Genomic DNA, 22243 nt, shown 5'->3' with positions numbered 1-22243 from the left:
AAAACCACAGATCCCAAGGGTTTCCTAGAACGGCGAGTGAGCGTTAAGAAGAACAAAACAGGTTAAGTCTGTAGCATGTTGTCTTGCAAGAGGCAAGGAAAGACACCTTACTTGGAGAACTGTACCCCGAAAACCTAGATCTGCAAGGCCTGATCTCACACCCGCAACCAAACAAGGTAGTTGAATCCCAGGGCAACGGAATGAACTGTACAATTTGAGAGCACAGGTGGGGAAATCAAATCCAGCTGCCTGCAAGTAGAAAACTAGCACCACAGTGAGAAGAAGCTAAAAAGAACCCTGAAGTGCTAGATTTCTGCTTGCAGGGAGGGTTTTTTCTATTGGGGAAAATGTTAAAAATGGCACTGTCTGACATGGTACAGCCCTCACAACCAGGTCATTCTCTTGCATGTGCAAACTGGGCCTAAGTCCAGCAATCCACCTTCCCCAGCCTTCCCTGATGATCGCTGACGTACCACTGTGAACAGCGATGACGGGCCGGTGATGCTGAGGGAAGCTTGTCAGCCGGGGCGACGAATCTTGCGGCGACGGGCTGTTGAAAGGAGATTTGTCCATGTCCTTTTTGATAGTTGGGGAGATGCCTGGGTGGGGAGGGAAGTCAAAGGAGAATTTGTCTCTATCCGTTATGAACAAGCTAGATTCTATTGACCCAGCAATACAAGGAGGAGGAGGAGGAGAGTTGGTTTTTATATGCCTATTTTCTCTACCACTTAGGGAAGAATCAAACTGGCTTCCACTCCCCTTCCCTTCCCCTCCCCACAACAGACGCCCTGTGGGGTAGGTGGGGCTGAGAGAGCTCTAAGAGAGCTGTGACTAGCCCAAGGTCACTCAGCTGGCTTCGTGTGTAGGAGTGGGGGAACCAACCCGGTTCACCAGATTAGCCTCCGCCGCTCATGTGGAGGAGTGGGGAATCAAACCCGGTTCTCCAGATTAGAGTCTGCCGCTCCAAACCACCGCTCTTAACCACTACACCACGCTGGCTCTCAGAAGGTCAGTATTCACGCCCTTCAGGCATCTGTTTAGGCCTCTCACCGTTACTGCTCACAAGGAACAGGTATTCCGAGGTAGTCTACCTCTGAACATGGCTGCTCCATTTAGGTACCATTGTATTTATTTGAATGAGTCATCAATAGCCTTCGATAGCTCTCTCCTTCATGAATTTGCATAGAATCCTCTGTTTCGAAACAATTACGGGTGGAAAGGTACCGGCTGGATATTAGGGGGGAAAAAATGTTTTACAGTAAGAGTAGTTCAGCAGTGGAATCGGCTGCCTAGGGAGGTGGTGAGCTCCCCCTCACTGGGGGTCTTTAAGCAGAGGCTGGACAAACACTTGTCAGGGATGCTTTAAGCGGATCCTGAATTGAGCAGGGGGATGGATTAGATGGCCTGAATGGCCCCTTCCTACTCTGTGATTCTATGAGGCTATTGTGACACCCTGTAGCAGTGAGTTCCACAAGCAATTCTGGAGGCCTCGCTTCAAAAAGGATGTGGACAGAATGGAGTGGGGGTAGAGGAGAGCGACCAGGATGTTCAGGGGCCTGGAGTCCAAGCCCTGCAAGGAAAGGCTGAGGGAGTTGGGAATGTTTAGTCTGGAGAAGAGGAGGTTGAGGGGGGGACAGGATTGCTCTCTTGAAGTGCCGTCACTTAGAGGAGGGCAGGGAGCTGTCCCTGTTGGCAGCAGAGAGGACTCGCAATAATGGGTTTAAATTGCGGGCGGAAAGGAACTGGCTGGATATTAGGAAAAAGTTTTTTTACAGTAAGAGTCGTTCGACAGTGGAATCGGCTGCCTAGGGAGGTGGTGAGCTCCCCCTCACTGGCGGTCTTTAAGCAGAGGCTGGACAAACACTTGTCAGGGATGCTCTCTAGACTGATCCTGCATTGAGCAGGGCGTTGGACTAGATAGCCTGTCTGGCCTCTTCCAACTCTGATTCTAAGCCGGTCAACGCACTGCGCAAGGCAATTTAGAAGGTGGATATGCCACAAATTGGGATTATCAAGAGCTGGGTGCTAGATGTGCAAAGATTTTATTTCTGCCAGAGAGGTTATTTTGACATAGAGGGAATTGGGGGGGGGCACGGTGCAGAAGGGTTAATCTCCTCCCTCCTCTCCACCGCTTCCTCCCCCCATCAATTTATCTGGGCCAGTTGGCTGAGACAATGCCACTAAAGGGTTTTAGTCCCTTCTCAGACACTCATTTAGGAGGATTTTATAGAACATCCAGTACAGGATTGAAACAAACCCTTTCCTAAACAGCATCTAAGTACATCTGCGCTAGGGAAAGGTGGAAACCCAAGGTGGAAACCCAAATGCAGCCGTTGAATAAAAGGCCACAGGAAAAATTGCAAAGAAAATGGAAATGTTATTTTGATTATGCAAATATGCGATTTATAGAACTGCTTGCATCTTTCTTTCTTTGGTTACTGTTTTTGAATGGTAGCAATAAAAATATGTATGTTAAGAGAACAGAGAAGAAGAAGAAGAGTTGTTTTTTATATGCCGACTTTCTCTACCACTTAAGGGAGACTCAAACCGGCTTACAATCACCTTCCCTTCCCCTCCCCACAACAGACACCCTGTGAGGGAGGTGAAGCTGAGAGAACTCTAAGAGAGCTGTGACTAGCCCAAGGTCACCCAGCTGGCTTCATGTGGACGAGTGGGGAAATAAATCCAGTTCACCAAATTAGCCTCCGCCACTCATGTGGAGGAGTGGGGAATCAAACACGGTTCTCCAGATCTGAGTCCACTGCTCTAAACCACCGCTCTTAACCACTACACCAAGCTGGCTCTCTCAAGTTAAAAATAAATAGTAAATTTTATACAATTAAGATTATAAGTTAAAATATATAGGTGAATATTATGTAGAAATAGTATTGGAAAGATAATAACTCTAGGTATACCACAACTAAAGTTCTTTTTATATTTTGATGCAATGTAAGCTTAATGTTTAATCCTAAGTAGACAACTTGGAGATAACAAGATATAGTGAGGAACAGATGGTAGAAGTAAAAATCACAATAGATGGTTAGTTAAGAGTAAAGTAAGGCCCATTTGGTAAAATGTTATGTAGTGTATGTTACGTGTTATGTTGATGTTCTTTTTTTTGTAATTTGTAACTTCAAAATAAAACTTATTTAAAAAGAAACCCAAATGCTGACAGATTTCTAGGCAGAATGTGGTTTATGGTTATCTATTATCATTATTATCATTATTATACTATAATACATATTATTATTGATAACAGTCGCAGCCACACTTAGCCAAAAGGCTGTGAAGCAATATTAATAGAATCATAGAGTTGGAAGGGGCCACAGAGGCCATCTAGTCCAACCCCCTGCTCAATGCAGGATCAGCCTAGCATCCCTGACAAGTGATTGTCCAGCTTCTGCTTAAGGACTGCTAGTGAGGGGGAGCTCAACACCTCCCCAGGTAGCTGATTCTACTGTTGAACAACTCTTACTGTAAAAAACTTTTTCCTAATATCCAGCTGGTACCTCTCCGCCTGCAATTTAAACCCATTATTGCGAGTCCTATGCCCTGCTGCCATCAGGAACAGCTCCCTGCCCTCCTGGCAGGCTGACAAAAAGAAAATGGAAATCCCCCTCCCCAGTCCTAAAACCTTTTGGGGGCTTGCATAGGCCAATTTCTCCCTCTGTTTCTTCTGCTTTCACTGACTCTCAACTGCTGTAAATATTCCACCAGCCAGCACGGTGTATCGGTTAAGAGTGGCGGAGTCTCATCTGGAGAACTGAGTTCGATTCCATACTCCTCCACATGAGCGGCGGACTCTGATCTGGAGAACCGGGTTCGATTCCCCGCTCCTCCATGTGAAGCCTGCTGGGTGACCCTGGGCTAGTGACGGTTCTGTCCGAACTCTCTCAGCCTCACCTACCCCACAAGGTGTCTGTTGTGGCGGGAGGGGAAGGGAAGGCGATTGTAAGCCGCTTTGAGACTCCCTAAAGGTAGAGAAAAGCGGGGTATAAAAACTTCTTCTTCCATGCCTCCTGGAGCCTGCTCAGACCTCCTCAGGTTGCTTTTTTTAAAATACCAAAATGCTCAAGGTTAATGAGAATTGTTCAGCATACCTGAGGAGTAGGGGTTGCCGGGTCTCGTGGTAGAGCAGGAGATCTCCTCCGGGCAACCCCTGATCTTTGCCATTGCTCAGTAGGCCAGTAGGGGGGAAATGAAGGGGGGGAATGCAGTCGTGCCAATGGTGTGACATCATCTCTGGGGCAAACCGGAAGTGGTGTCACGCAGTGCTAGGGTTCAGCAGAAGCTCTATGGTAAGCATTTCAGCTTCCAGGTCCGCCCTGGAAAGGACATCACACCATTGACATGACATGCCCGCTCCCGACCTCCCACTAGGTGCCAGTCGCTAGCTGGCAACCCTACTGGGGCGTCCCCCGTTTATGCAGAAGCCCAGATCTGTTGGTGTGCCGCTTTCACTGCTTTTGTGACTGGCATATAGGACCCATGGGGTGACAGTCACATCCTGACGTTTACTAGGCAGACTTTGTTTACGGCAGTGGTTCCCAACCTTTTTTTGACCAGGGACCACTAGGACTTTTTAGTTCGGTGCAGGGACCCCAAGGTTCAAAATAAAAATTCCGAGAATTTTTAAATAAACTTTAATCATAACTGTTAGTTAAACATTAAACTTAGAATAATATTTGAATATATATATTTTTATAATAGAGAACTTTTAATTGAAAATATTAATTTATTATGGGTTTATAACTTTCTTTCGCGGACCTTAATTTAGTTCTCGCGGACCCCTGGTTGGGAACCAGTGGTTTACGGGGTGGTTTGCCATTGCCTTCCCCAGTCATCTACACTTGACCCCCAGCAAGCTGGGTACTCGTTTTACCGACTTCGGAAGGACCAAAGGATGAGTCAACCTTGAGCCGGTGACCTGAAACCGACTCCTGTCGGGATCGAACTCAGGTCGTGAGCAGAGCTTTTAACTGCAGGACTGCAGCTGACCATTCTGCGCCATGGGGCTCGGGGCTTTACCTTTATATAGGACTAACCGCTCGACTATTTGATAGCATGATAATTAAAGGCATTGCAGACGAGAGAAGGGGCTGCAGAGGAGAGCTGGCGGCTTGTTGACTACCACTTAGAGAATTCATAGCCGAAGGAAGATTTGAGGAAGAGAAAAGAGGGAGGGGACAGCAGGGGAAAATGCAACAGGCACAACCAATTAGGGGCAATATTCGCTTAATAATCATCTAATGGATTATTCCCCAAACGCTTCAATTATCTTCGGCTGGGGAAATGATCTCACGCCTAAATAAAGACAGACTGTGATCCTGTGCAAACTTACCTGAGAGTAAGCCCCGTTCAAATTCAGCAGGGCTTGCTCCCAAGTAAACGGGCCTAGATCAGCTGACAAATTTGCTCGCCACCGGTTTTCTGTCGGGAAAAGAGCTGCGGATGATTCCGTCGTGTGTAAGAAGGGCCCAATGCAGGATCAGAGCAAACGTCCAGCTGATTCCAGAACCTTCTTTCCCAGATTGTCCAGACAGTTGCTTCTCTACACCCTATTGTTCATCACTGGCATTTGATAATCAGAGGAAGACTGCTCCTGAACATGGAGGTTCCATTTAGTTACCGTGGCTACGAGGCAGTGGTAGGCTCACCCTCCGCAGGAATGTAAAGATTGTTTCGCTGGGCCAAATCAACAGATGTTGACACATGACCCACTTGACGTGGGAAGCTGCCATATACTGATTTAGACCATTGGTCTATCATGGTCAGTATTTCTACTCCAGGGGTCCTCAACCTTTTTGAGCCTGCGGGCAACTTTGAAATTCTGAAACAGCATGGTAGGCGCAGCCACACAATGGCTGCCTCCGGAGGCGGAGTCAACCACTCAACGGCTGCTGCTGCTTACCTTCAGTCACACAGTGAAGATCCTTGTGCTTTGGTAGCAACTGGGATCCCTCCCTCCTGAGCGTTCTCCTCTCTGGACCCTCAACTTTTGCGGCATCCGCAGCTCCTCCTTGCTCGGATGGGAAAGTGAACACGTGGCCGCTGTCTGCCGCCGCTCTGCCTGCCTGCCTGCGTGCACGAGCGACACCTCGGAGCCGTCGCCTCCTTTTGCTCACCTCAGCCTGCCCCTCTCCCTCTGGACAGCTGCAGGAGGGGACTACTCTGTGGAACTCCCTGCCCCAGGATGTGGTGAAGGCCGCCAACTTGGAAGGCTTTAAGAGGGGAGTGGACATGTTCATGGCTACTAGTCAAAATGAATACTAGTCGTGATGCATCCCTATTCTCTCCAGGATCAGAGGAGCATGCCTATTATATTAGGTGCTGTGGAACACAGGCAGGATGGTGCTGCAGCAGTCGTCTTGCTTGTGGGCTTCATAGAGGTGCCTGGTTGGCTGCTGTGTGAACTGACTGCTGGACTTGATAGACCTTGGTCTGATCCAGCAGGGCTTTTCTTAGGTTCTTAGGTTCCTACCCTAAAGGGGTTGGCTGCTGCTGCCACCCCAAAAAGGACCCCAGAGCATGTTAGTAGCCATTCAACACCTAGAAGTACTAGCATCAAGCCACCCCTCCTCACTGGTTTCCTTTCAAGTGGGGGCATCTGCCAATTCCTTGGGTGGGGGGAGTTTTTCCTGTTACTGCTGTTGCCAAGCCAGAGGAGGAGGGAGGAGAGGCAGGTGAAGGGGCTAACCCGATGGCACCTTGAGGGCCAAAAAAACCTGGAGCCTCCCTTCCTCCCCGATGCAGACAGACCTGATCTCTACCACAAAGACAGTGGAAGGCAGACCCCCCCACACTTACCCCCTTCCATGTCTTCTGTCCAGTTGCGGCTGCTACTTGTGGGTGAGCTGGGAGAAGTGTAATATTCACCACCAGGACTCGTGTCCAGGTCATCCTCCATGGAACCCGACTTGTGTCGTTTACTCCTGCGGGGTGGGGGGATGACAAAAAACCATTGTTGGCATCCTTCATTCCATCTCATACTAGGGTTGTTTATGCATGGGAGTTTTACCGGAGGTTCGTTGCTCGCTGGACCCACACTTTCCTGCTGGGAATGTATGCACCGGCAGTCTCCAAGCTCAAATCAAGTCCCCGCCCCTTGAAATGCTGCTTTGTAAATTGGCTTCCTTTGTAGAGCTTACTGTGAGAGAAAATTCCCCACCACCAAACCCAATTGCTGCATAAAAAAAGCATTTTAAGGACAAAAAACCAAAAAACGGAGCAATCTGAAAGGGGGGGGAGAAATCCAAGCCTCAGTTTTTAAAAGCCTTTCTTCTACTCAGAAAGGGCTCTGAGAAAGCAGGAAGCAGTTGAATCCCTGCCTCTTTACACGCTGCTTTGTAATTGGCTGTGACAGAAACCAAGCTTCTGTGTCCCATGCTTTGCCTTATGCACAGGGATTTCACCTGGGCTGAGCTCAGGGGATAGGGAAGAATCGGGTTAATAGAGGAATGGGAAGTCCCGGGATTTGCCAGGGCTGGCAACGGATAATCTCTAATGGATGGAAAACTTATGCATAACTCCAAGGAACAACTGATACAGACCGGGGGAGAATGTGAGTGCATATGACTGGGGGAGAATGGGACCAGGGGAGAATGTGCGTACCCATGCATAAACGATGTAGAAGAGCTGCCACCCCCATGCTGACCACAAAAGCAGCATAACATGGCCACCCACAGACAAGGCCAGGGTCTCTAGAGACTCGAGGATTCCCCAGATAGGCAAAAATCTAGGATTAACCAAATTAATTTTGTGAATTAACCAAAAGAATAGGAATGGGGTTGCCAACCACCAGGTACTAGCTGGATATCTCCTGCTATTACAACTGATCTCCAGCCGATAGTGATCAGTTCACCTGGAGAAAAATGGCCGCTTTGGCAATTGAAGTCTATGGCATTGAAGTCCCTCCCCTCCCCAAACCCCGCCCTCCTCAGGCTCCACCCTAAAAACCTCCTGCTGGTGGTGAACAGGGGCCTGGCAACCCTAGGGGTCGCATGTCACGACGGGTCAATCCTCCAGCCTCCTCTGCTGGAGACAAGGGAGGCTACCATTCCTCCAGTTATCGCTGGGGGGGGGGGATTTAAAATGTCAATCCAACCCAGGAACTAGAATAGAAAATGCACTCCATGTATTATCAGAAGGACCTCAGTCTCCAGACATTTGGTGGCTCAACCCTCACTGTCATGAGGAAGGTCAACAGAAGTCCCGGCAGGATGGCCTCGGGCATGTCTCCCAACCCTGCCCCAGAGGAGACTTACCCGCTGGAGGAGGTGCTCGGAAGTGTCCGTCTCATCCCCGTGCTGGAGGGGTTCAGGTCATAAGCCAGGTGTCCTTGCAACTCCCCCAAGGAGAAATTTGGCCCCGTGCCCGTCACCACTGGCGCTGCAGAGAACAGAGAGATGAAGCCCCATCAACGCACAACCAGGTACTCAGTTCGGAAGCGAGAAAGACAACATTAGCCCAGAGAGGAAATGACTGAGAGATGATATGATAACCAAGTACTTGAAGGGCTGCCATATAGAGGAGGGGGCCGAGTTGTTTTCTGTTGCCCCAGAAGGGTGGACCAGAACCAATGGGTTGAAATTAAATCAAAAGAGTTTCCAGCTAAACATTAGGAAGGACTTTCTGAAAGTTAGAGCAGTTCCTCAGTGGAACAGGCTTCCTCGGGAGGTGGTGAGCTCTCCTTCCCTGGAGATTTTTAAGCAGAGGCTAGATGGCCATCTGTCAGCAATGCTGATTATGTGGGCTTAGGCAGACCATGAGAGGGAAGGCAGGAAGGTTTGCGTCAGTGTTTGGCTCTCGTGGCCCATTCTTGCATGCCCAGGGTATTGCCCATCGCCACTTTGGGGTCAGGAAGCAATTTTCCTCCAAGCCAGATTGGCCAGGGATCCTGGAGGGTTTTTATGGCCATCTTCTGGATGTGGAGTAGGGGTCACTGGGGGTGTGTGTGTGGGTAGTTGTGAATTTCCTGCATTGTGCAGGGGGTTGGACTAGATGACCCTGGTGGTCCCTTCCTACTCTGTGATTCTACAATTTTCCATCTGTGATGCTGAATGACGGGGTTCCCATGCCAGAGTTCCTGAGCTTCTCTGCAGACACACACAGCAAACTCCCCTTCCCCTTTTGGGATGTTTTGCACCCAGCCTGCCCTCGTTCTACACATGACGGACATTTCACAACAATACCCAGCCATAACGCCATCATCCGGTATCAGAGTCTGGGATTTGGTCAGTGGAAATTTTCACACTGCCAAATGCCACCCAGAAACTCGGCAGAACTAAAGGCAGCTTTGAGAAACTCATTTTCCAGCCTTTCTGAACCTCATAGAATTGTTTAGCCTCCCCAATTTTAGTTAGGTGCAGAAGAGCTGGTTTTGAGTCAAACAACACACATAACTGAAACTCCAGACATATGATTTGCCCCTAAAAGCAGATGCAGCATATACATATACACGAGCCCCCGTGGCGCAGAATGGTAAGCTGCAGTCCTGCAGTCAAAAGCTCTGCTCACGACCTGAGTTCGATCCCGACGGAAATCGGTATCAGGCAGCCGGCTCAAGGTCGACTCCACCTTCCATCCTTCCGAGGTTGGTGGGGGCAAATGACTGGAGAAGGCGATGGCAACCCACCCCATAAGCGTAGTTAAATTGTGGAATTCCCTGCCCCAGGAGGTGGTGATGGCTGCCAACTTGGAAGGCTTGAAGAGGGTAGTAGACATATGTTCATGGAGGAGAGGGCTATTCATGGCTACTAGTTAAAATGGATACTAGTCATGATGCATACCTATTCTCTCCGTGATCAGAGGAGCATGCCGAATATATTAGGTGCTGTGGAACACAAGCAGGACAATGCTGCTGCAGTTGTCTCGTTTGTGGTCTTCCTAGAGGCACCTGGTTGGCCACTGTGTGAACAGACTGCTGGACTTGATGGGCCTTGTCTCATCCAGCATGGCTTTTCTTATGTTCTTATGTTCTTAAACATAGTCTGCCTAGTAAACGTCGGGATGTGACATCACCTCATGGGTCAGGAATGACCCAGTGCTTGAACAGGGGACTACCTTTACCTTTTTACATATACTGGAATTGGGGAGGAGGGTATATTTGACTGGAGGGACACCGAATTCCAGACTGAAAATGTGCCCCTCCCCAAAAGCTTTAAGCTGTTCAGACCACAGCATTATCTTTTTTTCTTCCTACCAGGGCTTACAACCTTGGGAAGCGGGGGATATTTGATTAAGGAGGGGAAGAGTTAACCTTCCCTCTTCCCCCATTCTTAATTCACATTGTCCCAACCCTTGAATTCTTTTTAGGGCCAAGCTACCCATCTGGATTTCCCATCATGGCAGTCCCGCACTGGGTGAATTTTGGCCCGGAGTCAAGCCACGAAGCCGTTTGTATGTAAACCTAAATTTAGTATCCGGAGATCTAGTCAGGTTTCATTTAATAAGTTGAACATCCAGAATTTTGAGCTGGGCAGTCTTCAGAGTCAGAATGGAATCATATTTTCTAAAGGCAACCCCTTCCTTAAAACAACTGTCTCATTTCAGACATTTAGCACATGAAAAGTCTGTTTCAGGCAAAGACTGGCTAGACTGAGAATTTCAAACTTATTTTTTAAAAAGTAGAAAGTCCCCAGCCCCTGTGGCAAGAAATCATGCCCTAATGACAGAAATTGGTAACTGAATAGGATTTTTAGTGGTCTGAAAGGAAATGAGGTCCTCAACTGCTGGCAGAATTCCCCTAGGGCTTGCAAAAGAAAAAGAATTTATGCAAACAAAGGAGAAGGAGAAGAAGAAAATATTGCAGAATAATCTATGTAAATATGGCTGCCAGGCCTACTGGTCATAGAATCATAGAATCATAGAGTTGGAAGGAACCACCAGGGTTATCTAGTCCAATTCCCTGCACAATGCAGGAAACTCACAACTACCTCCCACACACACCACCAGTGACCCCTACTCCATGCCCAGAAGAAGGCCAAGATGCCCTCCCTCCCATGAACTGCTTAAGGTCATAGAATCAGCATTGTCAGCATTGCTGACAGATGGTCACTGCGGTGGGGGAAATCAGGAGGTTTTGTCCAAATCCAGAAGTGACATCACTTGTGGGTAATGTTCTAGGAATCCCCCAGATCTCTATGGTAAAGACCACAGAGATGGGGGGGAGATTCCTAGGGCATTATCCATCATTTCTGGGTTCAGGCGCAATTCCCTCCCCCACTTTTTCCCACCACAATAGTCAGCTTCTACTGGCAAGTGAGTGGATTAGTAGGCAAGCACCTGCTGGCAACCCTATATGTCAAACAAGGCCAATGATGATACATCCTCCCTTCTTGGCATCTTTTGACTGTACGTTTTCAGCACTGAGATTACTGAGGTCAATATCCTACCTCTCCATATTTATTTCTAGGCGCTCCTTACTTTTATTTTCATCTGTTGATTTAATTTGGTGTTTTTTAAAAAATCTAATATTCAAATCCTGCATTCTCAGATGCATTCTCTTTCCTTTTCTGCTTATTGTGAGGTGGCAAAAAGGATTCCTCTCAGAAGCCTCGGTGTTTTAACATATTTACATACGCTGGGAAGAATGTACGTAAATCCATCCAGAGCAGACTTCTGGGGGGAAGGCCTCTCACCTCAATGAGCAGAAAAGCTATAAAGGTAAGGAAAAGAAGAAAAATAATGCTTTGGGGTTTGTAAGCTTCCCGGAGCTTGGGGTAGACAAGCTCCCGGACTGCAAAGCTTTTTTCTTCTGAGGCTCCAGAGAGGCTTTCCCACGGTTCAGTGGAGCCTTAATAATGAATACTTCAGGTGATGTCTGTTTAGTTCACATGGATCTATAATATTTTCGACTGGAAATGGAAGCAACCCCTAGAGTAGGGGCCTCTAGGGCGGTCTCCTGTTTCCAGCTGGAAGAGATCGGTTCCTCCCCACAATGATCGGCCATCAAGGGACAGTAGCTGGCTCGTCCGGGGCAGCTGCCCAAATATGCCAACCCTCAACGCCATCTGTTCGCCCAATCCCACAATCTCACCCCCCAGAAAGAAGCAGCTGTGAACTACTCACTTCGGGAGACTTGGATAAGCTCCGTGACACTGAAGACGCCTGACGTGACAAAATTTTCTTGGAAATCTGTCGCATCTACACAAAAGAGATTATTGTCACACGTCAAAGGAAATTCCAAAAAAATCGTTTCATTCGATTTTTTTTTTCCGGAAATGGTTAAAATGTTGAGTTTTTAAACTTGGAGAGATACGGAAATCTTAAGACAGGCTAGCATGTCAACTTAGCAACCTGTCTGTCACTTTCTCTGTGATGTCATGAGATATATAAATCTCTCTCTATGTAAATTGTCACAAAGGGCAATTCTACTCAACTCTACTCAATTTTGTGGGTGGAGTTCCAGATTTCTTACTTACTTTGATGCCATTTTCCCCCAGTCAATGAAAAAAATAACATCTAAAGTAGCATAAAGTTAATTGGGGAGAAAATCTACCATAAGGAAACACAGCACAGTGCAAATCGAATAACTCCCGGATTTGAATCATACAAGGGAGAAGTGAGATTAAAATGGAAATTTTCGAGCCGAAACTTCAGGATTGTAAAATCCAATAGCCAGGCTTATTCAGGGAGAAAAGCCAAACTTTTCCTCTGAAGAAAGCTTGCAGCTTGGTGTTTGATATGTTGTTTTTTTTTACTTTTTTTATATAGATGGTTTAACATTGGGGGGGTTAACATTCTCTGCTTGGAGAACTCATTTTGAGATGGAAAGCAAATGATAAATCTTCAGATAACGAAAATACTCTTCCCTTCCCTTCCCTCCCACCACACCTTACTCTTCCCTTCCTTCCCACCCACACCAGAACCCAACAAATGATAACTTTAAAACTGTGAATTAGAAAGAAAACCTACACCAGATTGTTTCCCAACATGCCAGAATCGACCTGGCCACAGCTTATAATGCTTAGTGCTTAAACTGCTCGACAAACATAACCTTGTTGTCATCTTTACAACAGTCCTGGCAGGTAGGCCCATACAGTTGTCTCCATCTTGCAGGGGAAGGGACAAAGGTTGAGCAAGAGAGGATCGACCAAGGCCATGTTTGCAGCAGAGCTAAGATCTGAACCAGCAGCCTTCTAGATCGGAGCTCCTTTTTAGACACCCCACAACGCCAACTCAGCTTGGAGGTGAGTGAATCAGGATCACGGTGTGGAGGAACAAAGAAGAAGGGGTGTATCCTAGCCCATTGGTTCCTTCTCAACCACTACACCACCGTTCTTAACCACTACACCATTGGAGAGCCAGTGTGGTGTAGTAGTTAAGAACGGTGGTTTGGAGCAGGGGAGTCTGATCTGGAGGACCAGGTTTGATTCCCCACTCCTCCACATGAGCAGCGGAGGCTAATCTGGTGAACTGGATTTGTTTCCCCACTCCTACACACGAAGCCAGCTGGGTGACCTTGGGCTAGTCACACTCTCTCAGCCTCACCTACCTCACAGGGTGTCTGTTGTGGGGAGGGGAAGGGAAGGTGATTGTAAGCCGATTTGATTCTCCCTTAAGTGGCAGAGAAAGTCGGCATATAAAAACCAACTCTTCTTCTTCTTCTGATCTGGATTAGCTATAAAAGCTTCCAGGCCCAGCCTGGGTTGTAGCAAGATTCTGGTCTAGCTGGTGCAACTTCCCTGACATATTCCAGCCTTCTCTCCCTAAAGGTGAATTTTCCCTCCTCGTCTCCCGGGCTGGCTGCACAATCTCCCAGCATCTCTTGCCCACCCAACTGCCATTTGACCGGCCTCCAATTTTTTTTTTCTGGTTCTTGAATAGACTGCCACGTGTTTTAAACTGCACTTTAAAAAAAGAAAGACAAATCAATACAATAAAATCAACTAGGAATTAGAAACACGTCACACGAACTTAAAACCCGTAATGGTGGCAGGGAAACAAGCAAATAAATTCCGGAGCCAAACCACACCTCCCCAAATATAGGGGGCCAAACTGGACACAACATCTGCCACAAGTCGAGTCGGGGTTCTCCAGCTTACTGAGAGATGACATCAGGAAGCTAATGATCCCAAGTATGTAGTGTCCAATTTGGCTTGAGAACATGGCACAGGGGAGAGGCTTCGGCCTCACCCCCCCTGCTGTTTTCCAGAGCCTAATCCAGCCCTATTGCACTTGGGATTGTCAGTTTCCTGACGTCACATCTAAAGTTGGGGAACCCCGACCCCATGGTGTCATGGGTATTCATAAGCATGTTATCATTCCCTGATGATAGTTTTCATTGTTAAAATGTGAAACACGTTTGTAAACAAAGCAGGTGACTGTACAGCTGAAAGGGGTTAAATAGGAAATCAAACGCATAGTTAAATTGTGGAACTCCCTGCCCCAGGATGTGGTGATGGCCACCAACTTGGAAGGCTTTAAGAGGGGAGTGTTCATGGAGGAGAGGGCTATTCATGGCTAATAGTCAAAATAAATACTAGTCATGATACACATCTTTTCTCTCCAGGATCAGAGGAGCATGCCTGTTATATTAGGTGCTGTGGAAGGCAGGCAGGATAATGCTGCTGCAGCCGTCTTGCTTGTGGGCTCCCTAGAGGCACCTGGTTGGCCGCTGTGTGAACAGACTGCTGGAGTTGATGGACCTTGGTCTCATCTAGCTTGGACTTTCTTATGTTCTTATGACTTTCGGCAGACGTCATGTCTAGCTTGGCTTTAAGCAAGATCTTCGAAGCATACATGACATGGGGACTCTGTAAAGCATCATCTAATTCTTAGGCCTTTTATGCAAGGAAGTTTCCCCGCGGTCACCCCCGCCGAATGCTTCAGGGCTTTTGATTAGGCATGCCTGTTCCACCCGTCCAGGGTCGTCTCAGACTCCGCGCATTTTGCCTGCATTTTCCAGATTCTGGCTAAAACAGCATCAGGAAAGCAAGGACAAAATGTGTGGGGAGAGCGAGCCGACCTCTGATGGTTGGAAAAAGCATGCATAAACCGGGGGTGACCGCAGGGAAATGTCCCTACATAAAAGGCCTTAGAAGCCACAAGAGGCTCCGAATGTGGAACGAAGAGGGACAGGGCCATGCTGAACCCCTTTTCTCGCAAGCCATTTCTTGGTCCAAATCCTTCCTCCCTCAACCCACTTTTCCCCTCTTGGGGGAAAAGATATGTGGGACCAAGACATCTAAGCAGCTTGAAAGGGCAATTTGGATAGGGCATTTTTTTTGGGGGGGGGGATGGGGGAGAATAGGTTTATGGAAACTCCCCCTCCCCCTTCCCTCAGCTGTTTCACTCATAACCCAGCACGCCTATATTAAATTTTTTCAAAAGTCATGAGACATTGTACGTGCGTCCTGCAAGTTACATCGTAATTGGCTTTTTCCATCTCTGTGTGCATTGATTAAATTCTGTGAGGGGGAAAAAAAGAGAAAGGATCCTTGATGCAAAAACAAATGGGGATTGTATCGTTTTGTTTTGTTCAGAATTTCCTGATGTGCACACGTGCTCCCAGATGTTCACAAAATCACCGCCCAGAAAAGAATCTGGATAAAACTGTACATACAGTTACACCAAGATTGCATTTCCCCAGTTTTTTATGCACACGTCGGTGGCATAGGTGGGGGGGGGAGAGGCACATTAATGGAAGGAACTGAGCACTAGGGCAAAGAGTGCATGCATGCGCTTTGTGCAAAAAACAGAAATACAATCTGGAACAAATTTCCTCATGTTCCAGTTTGGAAATAAGGCCTGGTAAATGAATTTATTCCTAGATTTTGAAGTTCTCAAACAAGTATGATTTCAGAAGTATTGCGAACAGCAGCGAAGCCCCATCCAGTAACCAAATTGCCTGGGAAGGTTTGCGTAGAAGGATGCATCCGCCATGCACAAATAGAACATAAGAACATCAGAAAGGCCCTGCTGGATCAGACCAAGGCCCATCAAGTCCAGCAGTCTGTTCACACAGTGGCCAGCCAGGGGCCTCTAGGAAGCCCACAAACAAGACGGCTGCAGCAGCACCATCCTGCCTGTGTTCCACAGCACCTCATATAATAGGCCTGCTCCTCTGATCCTGGAGAGAATAGGTATGTATCATACTATTCATTTTGACTAGTAGCCATGGATAGCCCTCTCTTCCATGAACAAGGCCACCCCCCTCTTCAAGTTTTCCACGTTGGCAGCCATCAACACATCCTGGGGCAGGGAGTTCCACAGTTTCACTACGCATTGGGTAAAGAAATACTTCCTTTTATTTGTTTTGAATCTCTCCCCCTCCAGTTTCATTAGATGACCCCGCATTCTGGTATTATGAGAGAGGGAGAAAAGCTTCTCCCTGTCTACTCTCTCCATGGAATGAATAATTTTATAGATCTTTATCATGCCTCCCCTTAACCACCTTCTTTCCAAGCTAAACAGCCCTAAGCGTTTCAACTGCTCCTCATAGGGCTTCAAACTGCCCCTCAGCTCAGATCTAACCCCGCACTTGGGTTTTCCTTCTGGGTTGACTCGCCTGTAGACCTGTCTCAGAGCTCCAGTCCCGATCCTCCCAGGATTCTGGAAGCAGTCCTGCCCACCCATAAGGTTGCCAACCTCCAGGCACTAGCTGGAGATCTCCCGCTATCACAACTGATCTCCAGCCGATGGAGATCAGTTCCCCTGGAGAAGAGGGCCGCTTTGGCAATTGGACTGTATGGCATTGAAGTCCCTCCCTTCCCCAAGCCCTGCCCTCCTCAGGCTCTGCCCCAAAATCCTCCCGCGTGACGAAGAGGGAACTGGCAACAAGACCCACCCACCATGTACTCAAGCTGCCCTCTTCTTCAGGCGTGACCCAAGGGTGCTTGCGAAGTATCAGAGAGCTGGGGAAAGTGCTGGACAGAAGCAACCAGAATAATCCAGGGCTTCCTGCATCTTATCTCTAAGGAACAGCTGAAAAATGTGGGACTTTTAGTGTTGAAATTAAGCATCCTAAAGAGGGGGCGTGACAGAGGTGCCTAAACCCATAAACAAGGTGAAGAAAGTAGAGAGAGGAACCTCTGTTCTCTCTTTCTCTCTCTCTGTCTCATAAGAAGAAGAGCTGGTTTTTATATGCCGACTTTCTCTACCACTTAAGGGAGACTCATACTGGCTTACAATCACCTTCCCTTCCCCTCCCTACAACAGACACCCTGTGAGGTAGGTGGGGCTTAGAGAGCTCTAGCAGAGCTGTAACTTGCCCAAGGTCACCCAGCTGGCTTCATGTGTAGGAGTGAGGAAACAAATCCAGTTCACCAGATCAGAGCCCACCGCTCCAAACCACCGCTCTTAACCACTACACCACACTGGTATCCAATGATGAGCAATAGACTCAGAACAAACAAGAAGCCCTTCTTGATGTAAACAGTCACTAACTTGTGGAACTCACTGCCGCAAGATGTGATGGTTACCTGCATAGGTGGTTTTAGAAGGAGGATTCGATAAATCTGTGGAGGGAGGCCCATCAGTAGTTCTTAGCCACACAGAACCTCCTTGTGCCGAAGCAGTATATCTCTGATTGGACCCCTTTCTGAGAGGGGTCCAACAACAGCAAGACCTTCCTTGCTTGCTTGCAAGCCACTATGTGGAACAGGACACTGGTCTAGAAGGAACATTGGTCTGATCCAGCCAGGCCCATCCTATGCTCTGTTTTGTCAATTAGAGTCTTGCATCATTTGACGCTTTGGGCAGAGAGTGATACAAACAGATTCCTGTACACCCACACACACATACATGAATATCCCCTTCCCCATTCTCACTCACCCAACGTGATGATGGGTTTGCTGTCCTCTTGGTCTGACCCGATTCCCGTCCTCGGGCTGCTGCTTTGATCTGAATCTGAAAGTAAAAAAACACAAGTTTTGCATGAGATCAGTGCCTTCTGTGGGCATACAGAATCAAGAATCATAGAGTTGGACGGTACCCCCAGGGTCATCTAGTCCAACCCCCTGCACAAGGCAGGAAATTCACAACTACCTCCCCACACACACCCAGTGACCCCTACTCCATGCCCAGAAGATGCCCAAGATGCCCTCCCTCTCATCATCTGCTTAAGGTAATAGAATCAGCACTGCTGACAGATGGCCATCTAACCTCTTCTTAAAAACCTCCAGGGAAGGCGAGCCCATCACCTCCTGAGGAAGCCTGTTCCATTGAGGAACTGCTTGAACTGTTAGAAAATTCTTCCTAATGTCTAGACGGAAACTCTTTTGATTTAATTTCAACCCGTTGGTTCTGGTCCAACCTACTGGGGCAACAGAAAACAACTCGGCACCCTCCTCTATATGGCAGCCCTTCAAGTACTTGAAGATGGTTACCATATCCCCTCTCAGTCTTCTCCTCTCCAGGCTAAACACACCCAGCTCCTTCAACCTTTCCTCATATGACTTGGTCTCCAGACCCCTCACCATCTTTGTTGCCCTCCTCTGGACACGTTCCAGCTTGTCTACATCTTTCTTAAATTGTGGTGCCCAGAACTGAACACAGTACTCTAGGTGAGGTCTAACCAGAACAGAGTAAAGCGATACCAGCACTTCACGTGATCTGGTCACTATACTTCTGTTGATGCAGCTCAAGACCGCATTTGCCTTTTTAGCTACCGCATCACCCTGCTGACTCATGTTCAGTGTTTGGGCTACTAAGACCCCAAGATCCTATTCACAGATACAAATGTGAGTTATGGGAAATAGAGTAATCCAGTGTAGCATCAGACTAAGACTGGGGAGACCCGAGTTCAAATCACCACTCCTCTGCAAAACTCACTGGATGTCTTTAGCCAAGCTGTTCTCTCTCAGCCTGGCCTTCTTTGTAACATTGTGGTGAAGATAAAACAGGTGTCAGGGCCATGTATGCCATCCTGAGCTCCTGAGAGGAAGAGGTGGGATTAAAAAAATACATACACCTGATAAACTTCCACTTTTGGCAGGAGAAGAAGGTCTAGAACAGGGGTGCCAAACATAAGGCCCGCGGGCCCGTGAGCCGGCCAAGGCAGCCACCCCCCCCATTCTAGATCTGGGCTGGCATGGCATGGCCCAGCCCGACCCAGGGACATTTCTGTCCTATCCAGCCCTCGTAACAATTGAGTTCGACACCCCAGGTCTAGAAGGTTTCTTTAATGAAAATTTTAATATTGTAACAAAATGTGTCTGTTATAAAGGCACGGGGGCCCTCCCAGGGAAGGGGGGACATGCGGCGACCCCAGTGAGATGTTCTGGCACTGTTCAAAAGCAAATCGTGGCTGACCACAACACTGTCTGGGCCCGCTCTGGATTGCAGCAGGAACAGCCGGACGCTAATGGCTGTTCTTTTGTAATATCATTTTAGCGGTAATGGACAATCTCACCCCCCCCACACCCGGTCGGTGCTCCCCGGACGGCACTCTCTTCGCTGCCGGCATGGTGATTAACGAGCTGCCGCCACAGATTGGAGCCTTCCCCCCTTCCCTCCCTTTGCTGGCTGCCAGAAGCAGACGCAGGCCTGACCTCAGAACCTCCACGGCGCCACGAAGCCAGGGCAGGCAGCACCGCTGCGGATGCCGGACCGGCACAAACGGCGGGGTTCCGCACGCTGTCAGACGAGTTCCAAACCTGAGTGGCGATAATACTTGGTGTCTATTTCTCTCCCCGCCCCCCTAAAATCAGAGAAATCAGCAACCGTCGATGGGGGTAACCACCAAGATCTGGAGGGCCCCCCAAGCAATTGTATCCAGTGTCTCTAGTGAAAGTTAACTAAAGGCACATTAAAAAAAAAAAAAGTAAAGGCGGCACCGTTGCGGATCCTGGACTGGCACAAACGGCGGGGTTCCGCACGCTGTCAGACGAGTTCCAAACCTGAGTGGCGATAATACTTGGTGTCTATTTCTCTCCCCGCCCCCCTAAAATCAGAGAAATCAGTAACCGTTGATGGGGGTAACCACCAAGATCTGGAGGCCCCCCCAAGCAATTGTATCCAGTGTCTCTAGTGAAAGTTAACTAAAGGCACATTAAAAAAAAAAAAAGTAAAGACGGCACCGTTGCAGATCCTGGACTGGCACAAACGGCGGGGTTCCGCACGCTGTCAGACGAGTTCCAAACCTGAGTGGCGATAATACTTGGTGTCTATTTCTCTCCCCGCCCCCCTAAAATCAGAGAAATCAGCAACCGTTGATGGGGGTAACCACCAAGATCTGGAGGGCCCCCCAAGCAATTGTATCCAGTGTCTCTAGTGAAAGTTAACTAAAGGCACATTAAAAAAAAAAAAAGTAAAGGCGGCACCGTTGCGGATCCTGGACTGGCACAAACGGCGGGGTTCCGCACGCTGTCAGACGAGTTCCAAACCTGAGTGGCGATAATACTTGGTGTCTATTTCTCTCCCCGCCCCCCTAAAATCAGAGAAATCGGCGACCGTCAATGGGGATAACCACCAAGATCTGGAAGGGCACCCCCAAGCAATTGTATCCAGCGTCTCTAGCAAAAGTTAACTAAAGGCACATTTTTAAAGAATTTAAAGGCGGCACCGTTGCGGATCCCGGATCGGCACAAATGGCGGGGTTCTGCACGCTGTCAGACAAGTTCCAAACTTGAGTGGTGATAATACTTGGTGTCTATTTCTCACCCGACCCCCCACCCAAATCAGAGAAATAAGCGACTGTCCATGGGGGTAACCATCAAGACCTGGAGGGGCCCCCCTCCCCACCAAGCAATTGTATCCAGCGTCTCTAGCGAAAGTTAACTAAAGGTCCATTTTAAAAAAAAATTAAAAGGTGGCACCGTTGCGGATCCCAGACTGGCACAAATGGTGGGATTCCGCACGCCGTCAGATGAGTTCCAAACCTGAGTGGCAATAATACTTGGTGTCTATTTCTCCCCCGCCCCCCAAAATCAGAGAAACAGTCAATCATTGATGGGGGTAACTGCCGAGATCTGGCAGGGCCCCCCACCCCACCAAACAATATCCAGCGTCTCTAACGAAAGTTAACTAAAGGCGCATTAAATAAAAATTTTAAAGGCTGTGGATCCTGGACCGGCACAGGCGGGTCTGGGATCCGTTTGTGCTATTTCAGCGGTGGTAAGAGAGCTGCTACCTTCACACATCTCTGTGTGTTGTGAAGTCATGCTTTCGTAGCAATGGCGAAGGCAGATTCCCCCCTGGAGCGATTCTACTACGTTTTCATCATGACTTTCTGCCAAGGAGCAGAAATCATTGATGGGGGTAACCACCGAGATCTGGCAGGGGCCCCCTCCCCACCGAGCAATTGTGTCCAGCGTCTCTAACGAAAGTTAACTAAAGGCGCATTTAATAGTTTTTTTTTTTTTTAAAGGGTTTGCTTGGGGTTTCAGTCAGAAGGGCAAATCAGCAGGCCAACAACAATGCTATGACAGTAATGCTAACAACAGCCCTATAAGGTAGGCCAGCATTATTCTCACCGCCATACTTCAAAGAGCTGCAACCTCTGCACACTTGCCTTGGATTCAGGAAAGTTTAATTCCCATGGAAATCCCCTTCTGAATTATCTGCAGAGGCACAGAGAGGGTGTCTTGCCAAAAACCAACAAGTTAGTCCATGGCAGAGACAAAATTCTAATAGGAGACACCTCCCTCTCCCTTGACCGATGGCCAATGCAAAGTCCCAGAATAGACTACTTTTGGGGAGACCCCGGTTCGAATCCCCATCTAACAGGAAGCTCACTCGGGGATAGGGTTGCCAACCCCAGGCTGGGAAATTTCTGGAGATTTGCGGACGGAGCCAGGGGAGGTGGGGTTTGTGGAAGGGAGGAGCATCAGCGGAGTATGATGTCATAGAGTCCACCCTCCAAAGCAGCCATTTTCTCCAGGGGAACTGACCTCTGTAGTCTGGAGATCATTTGTAATTCTAGGAGGTCCTCAGGCTCCACTTGGAGGTTGGTAACCCTTCATCAGGGATCTTGGGCCCATCACATTCTGTCTTTCTCATCCTAGCCTACCTCAAGGGCTGTTGTGAAGGAAAATGGAGAAAGGAACACCTGAGCTCCTTGGCAGAAAAGCATGATGAGAACGTAGTGGAATCACTACGGGGGGAAAAATCTGCCTTTACCATTGCTACGAAGACACGACCTCACAACACACAGAGATGTGCAAAGGTGGCAGCTCTCTTAGTAGTGCAGCGGTTGCAGATGTGCGCGCCCTACAAATGTTATGTGCCGTGAATGCAAACCCAGGCATTATACGTGCCCTGTTGGGGTGTGTCTGTTAACATCACATACAGAAGCAGCCAG

The 22243-nt window shown here is 48.3% G+C and overlaps 1 protein-coding gene across 2 annotated transcripts in view; it reads right to left on the bottom strand.

Annotated features, from left to right (window-relative positions):
- Positions 1-22243, bottom strand: part of NFIC (nuclear factor I C) — a 133693-nt gene that overhangs the window by 28809 nt on the left and 82641 nt on the right. For both annotated transcript variants that reach the window (XM_056844612.1, XM_056844613.1), the window contains exons 3-7: positions 17776-17850; positions 12070-12144; positions 8265-8388; positions 6808-6932; positions 474-599 (exon numbers count right to left, since the gene is read on the bottom strand). In XM_056844612.1, the coding sequence (XP_056700590.1) occupies positions 474-599; positions 6808-6932; positions 8265-8388; positions 12070-12144; positions 17776-17850 (525 nt within the window). The remainder of the gene's footprint in view (positions 1-473; positions 600-6807; positions 6933-8264; positions 8389-12069; positions 12145-17775; positions 17851-22243) is intronic.

Source organism: Euleptes europaea, chromosome 2 (genome assembly GCF_029931775.1).
Source record: "Euleptes europaea isolate rEulEur1 chromosome 2, rEulEur1.hap1, whole genome shotgun sequence".
Taxonomy (NCBI): domain Eukaryota; kingdom Metazoa; phylum Chordata; class Lepidosauria; order Squamata; family Sphaerodactylidae; genus Euleptes; species Euleptes europaea.
Note: the sequence above shows the minus strand (reverse complement) of the source record. Positions and strands in the feature narration are given on the sequence as shown.